Genomic DNA, 17,781 nt, shown 5'->3' with positions numbered 1-17,781 from the left:
CTATATGTTTGTGCGCGTAGATAAATACAAAATCCATTTTGGTCATAAGACGAGATTTCTCCTTTATAACATGAATCACAGGCAGAAGGTAGCATTAAATAAATTATGAATCACAATATAGTAAAGATATCAGCACTGAATATGGATCAAAAGTCCCATAAACACAACAAAATTCGATGCACATAATTCATGGCGAACGTTAAGACAATGGTCATATTATGAGGGTAAAAACGAAAGGGACGTACATATTCCCCTTAAATGTCTTGAACAATACTAGTATGGTTGCTTAAGGGACAGCTCTTTGTTCGTCACCTATTGTTTATTCTTTTGCTGTCGCGTCGAGATTAGGCGTGATAGTATTAGTAACAATTAGGGTGTTTTGAAAAGATGTAATTTGTTGGGAGGTAGAAAGAGTGCGAAAAGGAATCTTTACAAAAAGGATATCACGGAAGTTAAGGTCTTTAATTATTATTAGAGCATTATATTATGTATTTTGTTATCCAAATAGTGTAGTTATGTAGACAATATTATATGGTAAATAAGCGTAGGTTGTTAAATAAGCGTAGGTATTAAATAAAGCTATGAAAATATCCAACTTATGTCTTTATAGCTAAAAAATAAACCCAATGTAAAAACGACAAAATATTATTTATTTTCCTCTGAATATTTTTTATTTTGCCTTCAGCTTATGTTATATAATATTCATTCAAACCACAAAATGGTTATGAAACGTAATGATCCATTACTTTGCAGTATTATTTCATCAGATAGAAATAAAATTTGTTCGCGTTTCGCAAAATATTGGAAACAAAATAATTAATCATTTCATAGTTTTATTATTATTGATTGATCAATGACTAGCTATTATCATGAAATCCTTGCGCATTCAATGATTTTATTAATTCGTGTTGTAACAGACAATACTTATATGTGAAATATTATTATTTTTATAGCAAGCATACAGCACGAGAGGAACATATATTTTCAATTTCAGGGCATCCTACATTTTGCATCCTACATCATTCATGCAAACACATTTTGCTATAGTAAGTAATACCTGCTTATTTCTTTCCACTTGTAAATCATCATCGTCTAATCATCGAACTCTGCAAGTACACGCTATAGGTACATCAATAACAAACTTACCACAATAACCGATCAAAGATTTTATTCAAATAATACGCCCAATTAGCGAATTCTAAACAAATAATTCCCTTATAAAGTTAAGCTCGTAATACAGAAGGAACAATAACAATTCGTTCCATTAGAGGCGCCTTGGACAGCTCAGGATAAAATGGCTCATTAAATAACAGCTAAGCGAAATAGGAATGCATGTGTAATTGTAGTAATTAAGAAACGTCTGCTTTATTAACATTTTATATTTAAAAGCAAAACAGTAAAATGGTTTAATCGCTTTGAATAAAGAACCTGTGTCCACATAACTTTGAATATAACAAACAATTCCATCATCTTTTCCTTTTACATTTTTTAACTTAAATGATAACAGGGCTTAATAATAAGGTTACTTTGGAAATTACACAATTTAAACACGTACCTATTGTAATTGCCTAATTTAGAATTTATCCATATAATTTAGAACATTTATAAGCACCATAGAGTTTCATAGAGCTAGAAACGTGAAGGAAAATGTGTTTTTTTTTTTTTATAATTTACACCCAACAATCATCATTCATCACTATACTCTCAACTCATCGACAGCTCCATAAGTTCATAATATCCAGTAGATACCGAGTGTCATTTAACGGAGCAATAAAATGTTATATTTATGAGCCACTTGTGGGACCATAAATAAACAGATGTAAATTTTTGCTGCATTTCTTTATAAAGGAACTTGTGAAAATATTTAAAATGTAACCAAATGTAAGCGTTTCTTTCATTTTTGACGAAACTTTTAGGTCACCACAAAATAAAGTAGAAAATAAGAGGGCCTTTAAACTTTTACATAATCTTGTACTGCCAGAATAGTTAGGTAGTTAGTTATAAGCATAATTTTTAATTTCTGTGACAGATTGTTAAATACACTATAGTAAAATCAAACAAAGAAAATGCTCACACAAACACAACAAACAATGAAACAACTTATGACATGTGTTCTGACACGACAAACTCAGGCAATTGTTTCGTCACTACTTTCTCGTAACAATAACTTTCATTCATCAGCTCCTTAATGAAGGCGAACTTCCTCAGTCCAAAGTTCGGGCCCCTAATTATTGTCCCCTTTATTTATTTAAAAGTAACACGATATGTCATCCACACTGTTCCCGCCGGATGCTATACTCGTTAATGTCAATAATGCTGCCCAAGCACTCACTTATTAACAGCTGACTCACAATAGTTAATATTTGGACCGCCTCATTGTTAGGTTACTTTAAAAACCATTTATATGTGAACTGGCTATACAATATACATACCTACTCGTCCTATCTCACCGAGTTCATAAGTACAAAGCAATAAATAAGTCAACGCTAGCGTGCTTTAGAATTTCTTTGAATCTTTTCTTTTGCTTGGTATGAAAAACCAGTATTAAAAAGAATAACAAAATATTTGCGTGGTTCAAGCATTAATACAATTGACTTAATAAAATAAAAATCCAAGACTTTAAAGAGACCTGAAAATAACTAAGTGGCTAGCGAAGTTTAATAAAGTATAATATGTTACAACAAACTTATTAACGAATATTTTTACGAGGCCATATTACCTACCTATGAACTAGAATGTTAGTTAATCAAATTATCTTCTAACGAAGTTATAACCCTGGATGAACTGTTCTTTATAATTTATAACATACCATAATTTATTCTTAGAATCGCGTCATTAATTTCAATAACCCTTAACGCTCAGAGCTTTATTAAAATTTATGTAATTTTTATGAGCCATTTGGTTTGCCGATCAATATTCAGATATCGACAGATATAGTATGCTTAACCATATTTATTGCAGACGATATATATAAATTTTTGTAATCGTTTTAAGCATAACATTAATTAACTATGCAACAGTATTGTTCGACAACATTTTTATGTTATCTCAAAGTAAATTGTGTGCTAAATCATAAGTCAACATTTAAATTGTGTGCTAAATCATAAGTCAACATTTAACTGTTAATCTATTTCTGTTTGGTACTATCGAAGAAATATCATAATAAAAGGTCTGGCCAATAAAAACGCCTCGCATTTCTCGAATGAGTCAGATGCAATGATCAATTTGATAGAGGTGTTATAAATTGCAGATATCTAAAGAGGTTATTAACCCGGTTCAGGGTAGGTTGGGTTGAGTGCTTATCGTCTGGCAACAGTCCAGCGTGGGCTTATTGATGACGTCAAAGAAACTATGAAGCTTACTGCATTAGGTCTAAATCTCAAGACAATAGAGAAAAAAATATCCGATGGACATATAGGTTTCATTATCGTTAAAGTTTCTTTTGTTACAGTGGATGCTATAGTATAATCGTGACGAGAGGTTAAATTGAACCGAAATTGACAATTTTTTTTTAAATAATTTTCAGAACAAAAAACAAATAACCAACACGCACCACTCATAAAACTAAATCGCTTTTTTATTTTGCCACTTTTAATAGCCAGTTATCGACAAACCTCAATCGATTAAAATTGAAATTTTATAACGTGGTGAATTTTTCCAGCAATTAAAATCATTGTAGGACGTATATTTATATTTTTCAAATAACAATCTATTGAAAAACCGTCACAAAGAGAATGTGCACACAATTTAGTGATGTGTCACTGAAAACCAATATACATAGGTTTCGTAAGCTTTTCATCAATCGGCTGAATATTTTAACGGTCTTGTTTTTAGTGTTCACACTGTGTCTACTATCACTATAAATTTACATCAACTTTTATGATATAAGAACAATTGTTGTATATTTTGTATGTTAAGTTGGAAACATTATTAGGTATCTCATTCATCGACCCAAGAATACTGACAATAGATTAGTTAAACACGTGCAGTAAAATAACACCCAAAACAGCAAATTTTATTTAAAATTAGCAACCGCCAAAGAACCACTGACATGTTATTCCAAATTCTGAAGCTAAACAAGCTGCCATTTAAATTTACTTAATAATGTTAAACAGAGCTCGGATAGAAGCTACTAACGTAACTACCCGTGTAAGTGAAGTTTGTTAATTAATACAACGTACCTTGTGGCTTGTAATGTACATTTAGAGCATAACATAATTTGCTTCGAGGGATGGATTGAAGCTCTTGCTCATTCTGAAATGTATTCTATAAAATTTAACAGCTCATTGGTTTATTTAAATCTATGCTAATTATAATAATAATATGAAAATTATGCTAATTAGGCGAAGACATAAGATCACGAGATGCAAATAAATGAATGAAAGTAAGATTTAACAAGGTGTGAGAAATGACTATTTCTTAATTGTCATACGAATGTGATAAGTTGGCATATTGTTCAATAGTTACAGTCGTCCTTTTTATAACATTGTCACGTTGATGACTGAAACTCTAACTTTCATTGCAACTTAGTCCTTCAAAATATGCCCTGAAGGCATTTGAATCTTCTGTTTAAAAAACAACAGTACACTACTACATTGTTCGAAAGTAAACACAAAAAAAATCTTAAATAATTGTAATGATTTGAAAGTGAAATAGTTGCGAATAATTCGACTGAAAATACGTGGAACAATATATTCATTGCACAGTTTAATAAACTGGTCGCGTAATTAAATAGTGTTTATAAGCGACGAAGCTTCCAAACAATGAATTGGACATTACAAGTTGGGCCGCAATGCAGTACAAATGATACGAAATTCTAATTGCGATTTGATTTCGCATTTAATATCGTTTAATCAAACTACAAGTCAGTTAAATGGTAAACAACATGTCTTTCAATTTTGTAAATATCTGAGTTTAGGAATATAATGGTTCCAGAACATTTAGGGAAATGATACAGTCGTCCTGTTTTAGCTTATTGTTTAAATAATCAGATTCTATTATATATCTATTCTACACACAATAATTTCTAAATAGTCCACAGATTAAACCAAACCAATAACTTCGTAATTCATTCTCATAGGTTTTATTTACAAAGAATTTTATAATAGAGAAGACGAAGTTGCACACATCGCTATAGTAAAACTTTCCTCATAACATATCCGCAAACATTAATCGCGGGTAACTTTGCAAACGTGGAATAAGATTGTACTTTTGTAATATATGAACTTAGGAAACTATATGATGCATCGTAATAATTAAAAATAGTAATAAAACGAAACATAATATTAGACTATTCACACTTCTTATTACAAATTAATATGTTGTATTATAACTTTTTCCACATAAAATACATGATGACTCGGTTAATTCGATTCTAGAATCCTATTTAGATCTTAACATTGATTGTGTTTGGTGAATTTATAACAATTATTGGTTCCTACTGAAGTACATTTTAATAACATCAAGTAGGTCCTAACTCCTAAAATTAACGGTCATTAAAAGTTCTCGAAATAGCCATTAATAAACTTGGTATCTGGAGTCTAGTTCGATAAGTGCATTCAAGCTATTTATATATTTAAGCACGCTGCTCGACTACGTTTAGGGTTTGGTCATGAAACCGGGCAGAGAGAATAGCGTTCTAAAAAAACCTCTTCTAACGTTAATTCTTTCTTATCTAGTAATATTTCTTAACGATGTACATAATAAACTCACATATTTGTACAATATTATAATTTTTTATAACCTAAAATAATCGTCCAACGTTTTCGACGTTGCCATCGCAAGCTTTCGAGCTTGACCGCCTCCTTGGTACAGTGGTTGACGCGCGAGCGTAGAACCCATCGGTCCGGGTCCTGGGTTCGATTCCCGGTGGAGACGAAGAAAAAAGAATGTCTCGGTCTGGCAGGACACAGAAGGCTGATCACCTACTTGTCCCTAAAGAAAATTGATCAGTGAAACAGATGTATGCATCATGCATCTGCCCCTTACCCCACTACGGGGACACGGGACTTCACTTACTTACTTATCGCAAGCTATACCTATACATCACACTGTAAAACATAAGTCATAAACAGCAAACATAACGGTGTAAACAGCAAACACAATAAACACAATAAAAAAACAAACAATAAAATAAAATAATGTAGACTCTACAAGTCTACAGTATACCTACACACTTCGGCCGCCCGCTGCGCCGCCCAAGAAATTACATCCCTAATGTTAAAACTCAATTAAACGATCCTTCACTTGATTTCGTGGTCGGTTCCGTTTATCGTGCCACTTATGGACAGAAATAGCCCGAACATGACGCTAATGAATCATTAATGTTATTAATTATATGCAATGGATGCAATCGATCGCTTTAATCTTGATGCCACTTACATCAATTAGGGACCTCCGTTTGTTCTTATTTTATGGAACATTTTGTTGTTTATTATAAGCGATGGACAACGATATTAAATGACGTTAATGATTGTTGTAAAAGAGAAATTTAAATAAATATACAGACAGACATGTAAAGAAGAAGTAATAGTGGGTTTAATTAAAACTCACACATTAAGGTAAAAGGTAATAAAAACAAATTAAGTGCTAAAACACTTGATACTAAACGGTAAACGTAGTAGAATAAACACGCTGTTCCCGTTTCCCGCGTATTATGTGTATTTTAAGTACGAAATGCTTGATCTAAGGACTGATAACAGTCCCGTCACGTTGAGGTCAAACTACCTTATCACTATACATCAAAAGATAAAATTTAAGAGCATAACTTAAGCTACTTTCTACGAATGCAGCCTGAGAAATGCCGTAGTTTATGAGGATCATAAATTTTATTAGAAAATTACACTTTATTTATGCCTCTTACGTAAGGGAACTGCATAAGGATGTTAAAAGAGAAATTTCTTGTACCAAATTGCAGCCTAAATTTTCTGCATAAATGTAAAGTCAACACAAATACCGTTTCACTAACATCTAAATTTGGGTTATTTACATCTCGTTCTCCTTATTGTTTTCTTAGAATTTATATTATTAATACCAGAGCATTTAATAGACATTATAAAAATGAAGCAGAAAAACTTCTCTATTGTATTGGAACTTAAGTCTTTTATCATTATCCATCTTTTGAAAGAGGCAAGTAGCTTTCTTGTGTGGGCTATTTTTCTAATGGCCCTCCAGCTCAAAGTCAAACAAACGGGCTAATTACGAGACCACGGAAGTGGCTTCATAAATGGCTTCATACGTAGAACAAAAATAGATTCTGCAATTAACTATTCCATATGTCAAAAACAGTAATCTATGGGCACAATGACCGTAGGACACACGAACATCCAGACAGCACATATCTCGTAAAATCATTAGCGATATACAATTACAACGCGAACAATAGTGAGAAAGTGCTTCGACAATGAAATTCACGGCGCCGTGGGAAAAACAATGCAAATCACATTTCTCGTCTTTTTGCCTACAGTCTGTACTGTCGCGTAAAAAGGAATTTAATAATGACGTGCTTCAGTTAAATTCTTCATGGACTTTGTGCCCGAGTGTTCATAGCTCTTTGAGCGTGTTTTACGAAGATACTTGTAGAATGTTTTTGTAAGGATACGTTAGCAGTTTGGGAGGTAACAAGTCAAAAGTATGGCTAGATTACACGAACTGTCAAACTTTACTTAGGTTCCCGGGTTTGCAGATGAGCGTTCGCTAACGAAGTATTTGAACTAAATAAAACATTTAATTCAAGGTAACATTAAAATAGACTATACATACTATAACACTATATATGACCATTATAATACATAAATAACTATAGTCGCTCACTGTTTAAAACATGCTTTATTACAAATCAATTAAATTGCAATTAGATACTATTTACTACACGTAATACGATAATATTACTGCGACAAAAGTCTACCAGTACCATTCAATCTTCATATTCTATTACAATATTGGTAAACAATGGCTCATTATTACAAACAAACAAAAACAAATTTCACCTTCAAGAACATTCATCAATTGTTATTAAAAAGCACGTACGTTTCACATGAAACAGATCATGTTAAATCGGTATTGATATAAAAGGCTTTTAAATTGCAACGTTGCAATAATATAATGAAAGAGAAATCAAATCGTCATGATATTATATAAATGTTAATTTAAAATTGGATGACATAATTAAATGTACCCAACACTGCTATGTGCAATTTTGCCTAGCTTAAGTAAATTTTAAAATACAATGTGATTCATGCTTAAGGTAGTGTAGGCGTTAGATTCCGGGTTCGATTCTTTGTTAAGATAGCGAACATGGAACTCGAATCTTTGTCTCGAATCCATAAACCAATAAAACTCTTCAAAATAATATCTGTAGTTCTCTTTCTTTTCCTTTTTAAGGAATAAATTTGCGTTAAGGTTACTTAGATTTTCATTGATATCGCATTGCTAATTCTATTATTTAAATTTTAACCTTTTAATTTTATAATGTATCAAATTCGTCTAAATTCCAAAAGTTCCTTTAGCTTTACGCCGAAAATATAAAAAAAAGTGAATTGTCCGCACACATCTCTAATCCAGCTTATAGATAGATATTAATCTGAGCCGGATAAAATATGCTTTTAGCAGAAACTTTAAATATAAAAAAATATTTATTGCAAAAATTGTTCACTTGTATTATGCTATAATGTATAACAACTGCGTAAACCAATACCGTTTCGCAGAACAACAAACACGATACGTTTACCGCGAAAGCTTCACCTATATTTTATTCACAACTCATGCAAATATTGTTGATAAAGGCCTCATCTCGCAATTTCACAAACTGTAATCGAGCTATCAGTAAAAACTAAGTACCGACGGGAATTCGCCGAGCCAATTTTTCAAGGATCATTTATCACACGTGAAATCCTGTGACATCGACACATTTATACACTTCATGGTGATGTTCTTTTGGAGCGAAACACATCATCGATATCGATACATCGCCGTTAAGTAATTTCGACAGCTCTTCGTTCAAAGCTTGCCGTCTACGTCGAGAAGCAAATTGTCTTATTTTCAGTTCTTAGAAAGATTTCTACGGACTCTTTTTGTTAGGCATTTCTTTTTTCTTTTCGTGTCACCGTTAATACAAATGAGCAGTCGACTGATTTTCAATGAAACCTACTGCGATAACTTTTGTATTGTCAACCTTTGATTAAATTTAGGATCTTGATAGGTTTGTTAGACAGAAAAATTAAGGTTAAAGGGAAGGTCAAAACATTGAATATACGTTACTAACGACATGAACACAATTTTCGAACAAGTGTGATCAATTACCTAAACGTACTTGACCCTACTCCTATTTATTGTCTAATTAATAATAATAATTAATAACATATCACAGTCGCAAAATAAGTCGTATAACAGTCATAAGTATATTATTAATTCGTTTGCTCTTATTCCCCTAATTTGTCATTAAACTCTACTTATTCTACATATTGCTATATTTGGTATTAGCTATATTTAGCTCAATTATTTTGCACCAAAGAACGCTTGGAAGAAATTCTCGCAAATATCTAGTTAAAATAGAAATAAAAATATTGAAATACGCATTGGCTCGCGGTCCGTCAAGGTCCACCGCGCGGTCGTCAATCCAGTTTGCAGACACAGTCTGTTTGCTCCACCGGACTAACTGTTTTACCACGTTGTGTCCAAATAAATCACCAAACCTTTGAGTTATATTATTGTACATTAATATTCGTGTTTTCACTTGTACGTAAGTATATTATATCGTTATATGTTATATAACTGTATCTAGTATGAATTTACGCAATGTGCATTTTATATTTTTTTTTGAATTCAAGTGTAAAAAGTAGTAAGTACACATAGATATAAATTATAGACAGTATCATGTATAAGTAAAGAATATTATTGATAGGCCTTTTAATTGGCTGCACTTGTAAGTATGATTTTTGCATAAGGCTGTTCATTCTCTCAAAAATATAATTATGTATTATCAAACATACTTCAACCAATTTATGCAAAAACCTAAACTACAATTCCATTATCCAGTAAACATTTCAAACTCTAGAGCACTCGACTGAAATTACAGGCTTTATTTCCATGCAGGGTATAAATATTCATCATAATAAACTCGCTCAATTACGTTATAAAATGAATCTTATAATCCACTTAATATTCGGTCGATAAAAAGCAAAGCCAATTCCGACTTATAGTCATATTGTACAAAACCACTTGAATCTTGCACGGCTAGTCGAGACAATAAAACACGCGCTATGAATTTTAAATGAGCCTCGTGCATTCAAGTTTTCCGCTTCCAATACCACTTGAGTATAAATAAATGTAATAAACTATGACTGACACGAGTACTTCGTACATACAAGTCTGGCAATCAGCAGCATTTAAACATGTATACGTTTGTCATTAGAGGCGGTGGATAAGGATAATTAGAGTATTTGTGACAGACACGCAAATGGGCAACGCGTCTCTTGATAGTGAGAAATATCTCATAATCGGTGGAATACCACCCATAATCAGTTGAGGGTATATGACCTACTTCAATTGGAGTTAGAGAACTAGATGGGATGGTTTGAGCGATCATTAAGAAACTTGGATTCTGATTATGATCCATGATAACATAAAGTATGTTCTCACACAATGTCGCTGAAATTCTGTTCGAGGATATTTTTGACATTTTGGCTATGATTTATTCCAGCAAATTCTATTTCAGCTCCTAATTACCAGACATAAAACATTCCCGAAACTCGGAATAATACGCCAAAACTTAAAGAGCCATTTTTCATAAAAGAGACACCCAGGACGCCCTATATCCAAATTAGATTGAGAGAATATTCCGCGTAAAAATCTAGTGTAATCTAAACAAGTACGTCAAGTAAGAATTCGGAGTACCTAGTACATTAGAGGAGTGGTACATAATGATCCCAAAGCTGATGCAGAATTTACATAGCTGACATGGATTTGTTAACTGTCATGCTTTCTATAAGTTTAGACTAACTCTATACATATTGCTATTTGCATAATTTTCGGAAGCGTTGCGGACTTGACACAACGTGTTCAATTTAGTCGACTACATAAACTACGAGTATAAATGCGAATTTCTGAATGCACAATTCACTGTGGTTGTATGACCGATTTACATGGAATATCTCGTCCTCTCTGATGCTTTAGAATATAAATTTATATCTTATTATTGTTGTATTTTTATTTGTTGAATCACAATTTATTTCACGGGGTTGCTCAAGGCATTTTATATTTATTACTACGTTTGCGGTTTAAATTCTCATCTATTTTTGTAGAAAACTGATCATTCAGCCTAGTTAAATCAAATAACCGAGCTATATGCCTAAGAATACCAAATTTTAATTTTGTGATTTGAACAAAATAGCAATTAAAACCATATTATTCTACATTGAATATAAGATGGTAGATACAAATAAAATAAGAATTTCCAAATAGATTAACTAGAACCGTTCTGAACAACAAAACTCGAAACAAATTAAGACAATTATGTTCTTAAATCGTTTCAGCAACTCGCATCGCAACAAGCCCCATAATTTGCACAAAAAACCGGCATCTTGACAGTGAAATGGCGGGGAAAATTCACGACAGAGGACTTCCTCCGAACCGGTTTACAGAGACTGTGGTCCTACCGGTTGCTGAATGCAAAAAGTATAGATAAAAACGGAAACATCTATAGACTCGCAATATCCTACGGATGTAGAATAATTGTGTTAGTTATATCGGCTATTAAGATCTGTGAACGAAAGTTAACTAGTTAGTTCTATTTGGGTTATTGGACAGTAATCAATACGGAATTTCTCTAGTGATTTGAAGAAGATTTAATTGGTTATTTCCTGAATACAATAATCTCTTCTATGATTGACTTTAATATCGTGTAGATAATTATTTTTTTCAATGTGTAGGCGTATCTCATCATTTACGCGTCACTGCTCATCAATGGTTCACAATGAAGCGTGTTCACATTCTACAACAACAAAAAATGATAAATCATTTAAAAATTCTTATGATTCATTAACTCTTGTATAATTTCCGTAAAGGAACACACGTTCGAAATATTTTGAGACAACTCTCAATTTTAGTGTAAAGTCGAAACTGGTTTCGCTCAAGGTTATGAGATTGTTGATTTACTTACCAAGAATCTGCAAGAAATGCAAAAAATAATTAGTTATTATACGTGGCCTAGAAGTTTTAATTATAGCGTACTGTATTATAAAATATCTAGGTACTGAATATCCACGCAAAGTCCTGAAATTATTTTGTATCCAATGTCTTGTCACTTAAAATAAATCACTAAAAAATTTAGGTATCTGAGGAAATGGTGAGAACCTACGTACTAATACTTCGTTGTAAACGAGTACTTAGTTGTTTACTAGATATAAAGTTGCAACTTGCACTATCTTTACACTACAGGAAATATAAAAATAAAAAGGTAAAATATAACTGAGACCAGTTTATTTGTTGTATTTCTTCAAGTTGTGTTATAAGTCGGCTTATTTCAACAACCTGTTTATTTCGTTAAACTGTTATCTCTTTCCACATGGTACTTCATCGCATTTGTTTGGGGTCTAACTAAACCTGATACGTTATCTTTAATCACGTCTGATAAAGTATAGCAAATAACACATATGTTACTGACCTACTGAGCTATCTGCGTGTTTTTATAACAGTCAGCCGGTATAGCCTTAGAATTGTTATACCAGAAGTATAACAATTCTCAGTCACACATGTAACAGCAAAAAAAATCAACAAGAAATTAAATGTTTCCCGATTACCTACTTATATTCCCAAACGAATCCCTAAATACTTGCCCAATAAATGCCATACATGAAGTACGTTCTCTTCTCTAATCTAAACAATCCAAGGTTATTATCACATTGTGTTACTCAACTCATACACCTACTAAAATCTTATCTCTTCACACCTTCCTACTACGTTTTAACCGTACATTTAAATGATATCATCATAACATCAAAGTTTATCCAGCAATACGAGTATCACGTAACAGAAATGGTCCTACGTGTGAACACGGTGATTCATCCGTCCCACATATCTAGAAACGACCATAAAAGATAACATATTTACTCGACCTCTTGAGGACGTGCATCATAATTAAGATCATATTGTGCTTACAGGAAAATTGGAAAAACTGGTCACTTCTACGCCTGTAAAATTAAAATAACTACCGGAAATTTGGATAAGAATATGATTTCGATGGTAGCATTTGCTTTTAACTTGAGTCATCTTTACTCAGATATAACTAATTTTTATTGTCACTTTCAATTTTGTTCACCCAATCAAAAGCTGACTCATCCATACTCACTTTTATGTTGACTATGCAAAATTTCTTGTTTGTTCCCAGATTTTACATCTACGCTTTCTTTGCTATTTGCTTTGAAAGGTCTTCAGGTGACTCATTTTGTAAATTACATTGTCTTTGCTTGTGATACAAAAATAAACACAATATACAAATACACACTGGAAACTAGCCTAGTTATTTCTATAAATGAAGCAAAGGATAGGAGTATTAAAAACGTAGCCACTGTTACAATAAAACGCTGATGGTATTTAACTGTTTTATTAACATTTGTAAACTAAGCAATAAATCAACAAAGTTCGAGTAGTGAACCGAAATTCTATATGGCTTTCGATTTAAACATGGTAATTAATCAATCAATCAATAGAACTAGCATTTAACAAGTTCGTATTAAAACTGTGATAACTCATTGCTTATACAACCGTACAATTTCCATTTAATTCCACTATCAAACCTGCAGTGTTCAATTCCTTACGATGCCATCAACATAACGGTTATTATTACGCAGGGCAAAGACCTTGTGATCTATAGATCCATTGGAGTGTATTAATAATTGTAACAGCTTTCACTCAAGCGCAATCAAACCCTCTCGATGCCTGGTTATTTATGTCCAGGAAGCATATCAATAATACGAGCTATTAGCAGGTACGCGTTAAGCTCTTATAACTGCCCACAATCCACATGCACTTAGCTTTTGCGATAACATTTGTATTAGGATCAAAATTTTAGCACGAAATAGACGCATGATACCCGGTTTTATGTCTAATGGGGCGTATCAATCGCTGCTATTCTGTATGTATACCCGAAATTGCTCATCGTCATATGGGAAATTATACTGAGGAAAGATGACTCAGTTGAAAAATATTGCAAAATTGTTTATAATTTTAGCATGCTAGCAGCTAGACTATTCATATCATATCTGACAATTATTATCAACTTGCCCGACTTCGATTCTCATTATTTCAACTACACATTCATCAATTCAATAATAATGTTTTCTCCCACACAATCAACAGCTTGCAAAATATAGCATTTAAATATAGACTAATCAATATCTTTACACTAATTAATAAATATTAATCCGATCCGTTGTTGGTAAAAAATACTTTTGCCATTCTGCAAAATTTTGCTGACTGCGGGTAACTTGGAAAAAAGTTTAGTTAATTTTCATCCGCTTTAGATACAATCTTAATACACGAAAGTTCTATAAGTGCACCGCTAATCTACGCTTAACTCGCTCTGGTCCTAATCAGAAGCGGTCATGACTTTGTAAAGAGCCCATTACGCCAATCTCTCAGTTAATACGCTCAAATAACAAGGGTAATGACACGACAGATGTGTTAAATTCGTGTAAATTGCGTGGAATGTATGCAAAGGATGGACGTTACATGACAGTGGTAATTAATTGTTTAAATGTGACTAGTTGTGAAAATTTTGCATTAACATTGTATGGATATTAAGCCATTAGTATAATAAGTTGGTATCGTTATCTGTTATGACGCCATTTAATCATATACGACATAATGATTTTAATATGGTATGTCAAGATCTGTAGTAGATACGTGTTATGCTGTACCTGCATTACGAGTATGAACTTCTTCTTCGGTTTCTCTATGGTTTACTAATATTTGAACTAAAGCGAACACATTATTGAATACAAGTACGAAACCTTTAATTATAACTTATTCGTCCAATTGGTTCCCTTCGGCTTGCAAAATATAAAATTGACAAATTTAAAAATAAAATTTTACTATAGCCAATCACAGAAGAACATCAACACAGGAAATCTATGGCGCAGGAAACGGCTGAATCAGATATTTTTAACTATCAAATTTAGACAGTATTTCAAGAACTTGTCCATAGCAGTCAATCGATTTGGTCTAATTATACACTTTCCGATAGCAATTAGTGCCCCGTAACCAGTTACGTGATCCAATATCTTTAATACAGTCAGCAATAACTGTTTACGATTTGTAATGAGAAATCAAGTACGATAATCTTAGACGTTTCTTGCACGCTTCACGGTAATTCACGCCAGATTGACTCCAAGTCTTCGAACCGCGTAATAACAGTATCTCCAACAAATTAATTACTATCCAATATCGAAGATCGCAATGACGCGAGATTTCCTTTTGCAGTTCAGGGTATAAATGAGTCTGAGATTAGTAATGGTTACTGATAAGATATGCTTACGTTTGTAGGTGAATAAAATACCTATGTAACATGTCAACATAAACGATAAAAACGTTAATGAATTTATAGCCAAATAAAAAAAAATGCGACGATTGTTTCGTTATAAAGTCATACGGAACGCATAGAGTGATGTTTAAGTTAGGAATAGACTGATGACTTTTTTCCGTTTCAGTAAATTTTTTGTTATTTTTTTCATATATTTTTGCTTCATAAGAAGTAGGTATTTAATTAATGATTGCAAATTGCAATTATTTCGTGAAACAAGGTTGCGTTGTAAAGACAGGAAATACAATTTGTAAATAGGTATCTAATTCCTTACGTAATGCACCTCTCTCTCAAAGCTGCGAAGACATTGCAATTAAATTTAATATTGCATTTTGGCGCTTAGATTGCACGCGAATAGCCCTGATATTTGCCGCCATAACAATAACTGAAAATACCGATTCCATTTAGTTTCAAACGTATCACTAGCACCTGTGAGAAAACGCGCGACCGGTCACATTTCTATTTTCTAATATACCTAGCTGAATTCTGAATTGTTCTTCGCAGTCAAGTTTCCGTAGACTGATATCTTTGTGCGAATAACGGGCACCAACGGTTTTTGCACAACTAACTAGGCCTACCCCCGACCCCGCCCGTGGCTTTCGAAACGCTTCGGTTGGCGCTAATTATTTGGTCACAACGTTTTATTGTATTTAATACGAAGACAGTAAAGGACATAGTGTGATGATAACTGCCTAGTATTGAACGCGTTTTATTGAGTTTTAGGCATGAATAGTACACATGCGGTCTACATACATCATATTTTTTTTAATATGTAGGTACCGACTATATATCTACTTACCTAAATATATAATAAATTTAGATAGATATAGTTCTATGTACCACACATTGTAACAATTAATAATTATGAATAAGCGTTAGTTATTGAATAAAGGCTACGCATTGCAATGGTAAGGTCATATCTTTATATCTGGGTTAAATAAATAGATTTTTCATGCAAATGTATAATTATGAATTATAATAAAATTAACACATACCTACCTAACAACTTGACAACTGATTTCAAAACAAAAGTGTTAGAAACTAATGGAATTACACTTCAATGAATCATGTAACGTACAATAAGCACCAACCTAATCACAAAAATTGTTTTATCTTCTTGATAACAGGTGCACGCTCTTGATAAACTAAAATCTATCAACGAGATTTGAAATAAAACACTGTTTATTCTTATAAGATTATATTAACTATATTCATAAACTAGTAAATATGAAATTAGGTGGTACCTGTTATAACTGCCAACATAAGCGCGAGCGCCGCCACACCTGTCGTTCCCACACGAAAGGACCTCATCTTGTCTCTTTTCAACGCGTTTGTCGCTTGTCCGTATAAACAATAAAAAACAAGAGATTCAAATTCTGCCTCCTCAACGGTAAACGTCTTTCCTTTTCAACAAAAAACAATGCACATGCGTTTTTGTTTCACCTGCGTTACGCTTACATTCATATAAGATAATGTAACACACTAAATACACTTGAAAAGTTTTCTCAACATTTCTAAAAGCGTCCAAAATATTGTAAGATTGCGAATTTTTGTAAGTCCATTGTGGGCATAAATTGCAATGTAAACTTTAGAAAGAATTCGATCAACAAACTTGTTACGTGAAGTAAATTCAGAGACGTAAAAGAGGTGCGTACGTCCGTCCTACACGAGCGCGAAGGCACACTGACGCGACGCGAGCGACACCGGCCGGCACGAGCGAAAGAGGAACTAATGGGCATCATCCAAGGTAGAGTTGAGAGTACGTTGGCTCGACCCTCGCTCGAGAGCTCTGCCTCTGCGTGACGCAAGGATTTAAAACTAGTTGTCCGTTGTTGTTTATTATTTTTAATTCTTTGGATATGAATGATTTGTCACACATTCCAGGCTATGCGCATGCTGGCCGTCATCTCGAATGCCTCATGTCTTCTAAATGTAATAAAATTTAATGCGAGCATATTTTGATTTATTCGATACAATTTTTAGATATGTTCATATTGTATGTACTAGACTACTAATATAAGTTAAACAGCTCTTAGGTTAAACAGGTTGGTTAGTTAGTACCTACCTACTTAGTACATTAAAATTTACATTATTTACAATTGTTAAGAAAAAAATTATAAGTACTTACTTAGTAAAAATTATCCAGGTATATTGCGTAAAATAAACATTTCTTGTGGTTAAAAAAAAAAAACATTATTTATGAC

At 32.8% G+C, this 17,781-nt stretch overlaps 1 protein-coding gene across 2 annotated transcripts in view; it reads right to left on the bottom strand.

Moving 5' to 3' along the window:
- LOC123697135 (fasciclin-2) overlaps positions 1-17,259 on the bottom strand; it is a 103,173-nt gene extending 85,914 nt beyond the window's left edge. For both annotated transcript variants that reach the window (XM_045643550.1, XM_045643551.1), the window contains exon 1: positions 16,822-17,259. In XM_045643550.1, coding sequence (XP_045499506.1) covers positions 16,822-16,888 — 67 coding nt within the window. In that variant the 5' untranslated portion in view covers positions 16,889-17,259. The remainder of the gene's footprint in view (positions 1-16,821) is intronic.
- Between the last annotated feature and the right edge of the window lie 522 nt (positions 17,260-17,781).

The sequence above is a fragment of the Colias croceus genome, chromosome 14, assembly GCF_905220415.1.
Source record: "Colias croceus chromosome 14, ilColCroc2.1".
NCBI lineage: Eukaryota > Metazoa > Arthropoda > Insecta > Lepidoptera > Pieridae > Colias > Colias croceus.
The sequence above is the reverse complement of the archived record's forward strand: the minus strand, read 5'-3'. Positions and strand labels throughout refer to the sequence as shown.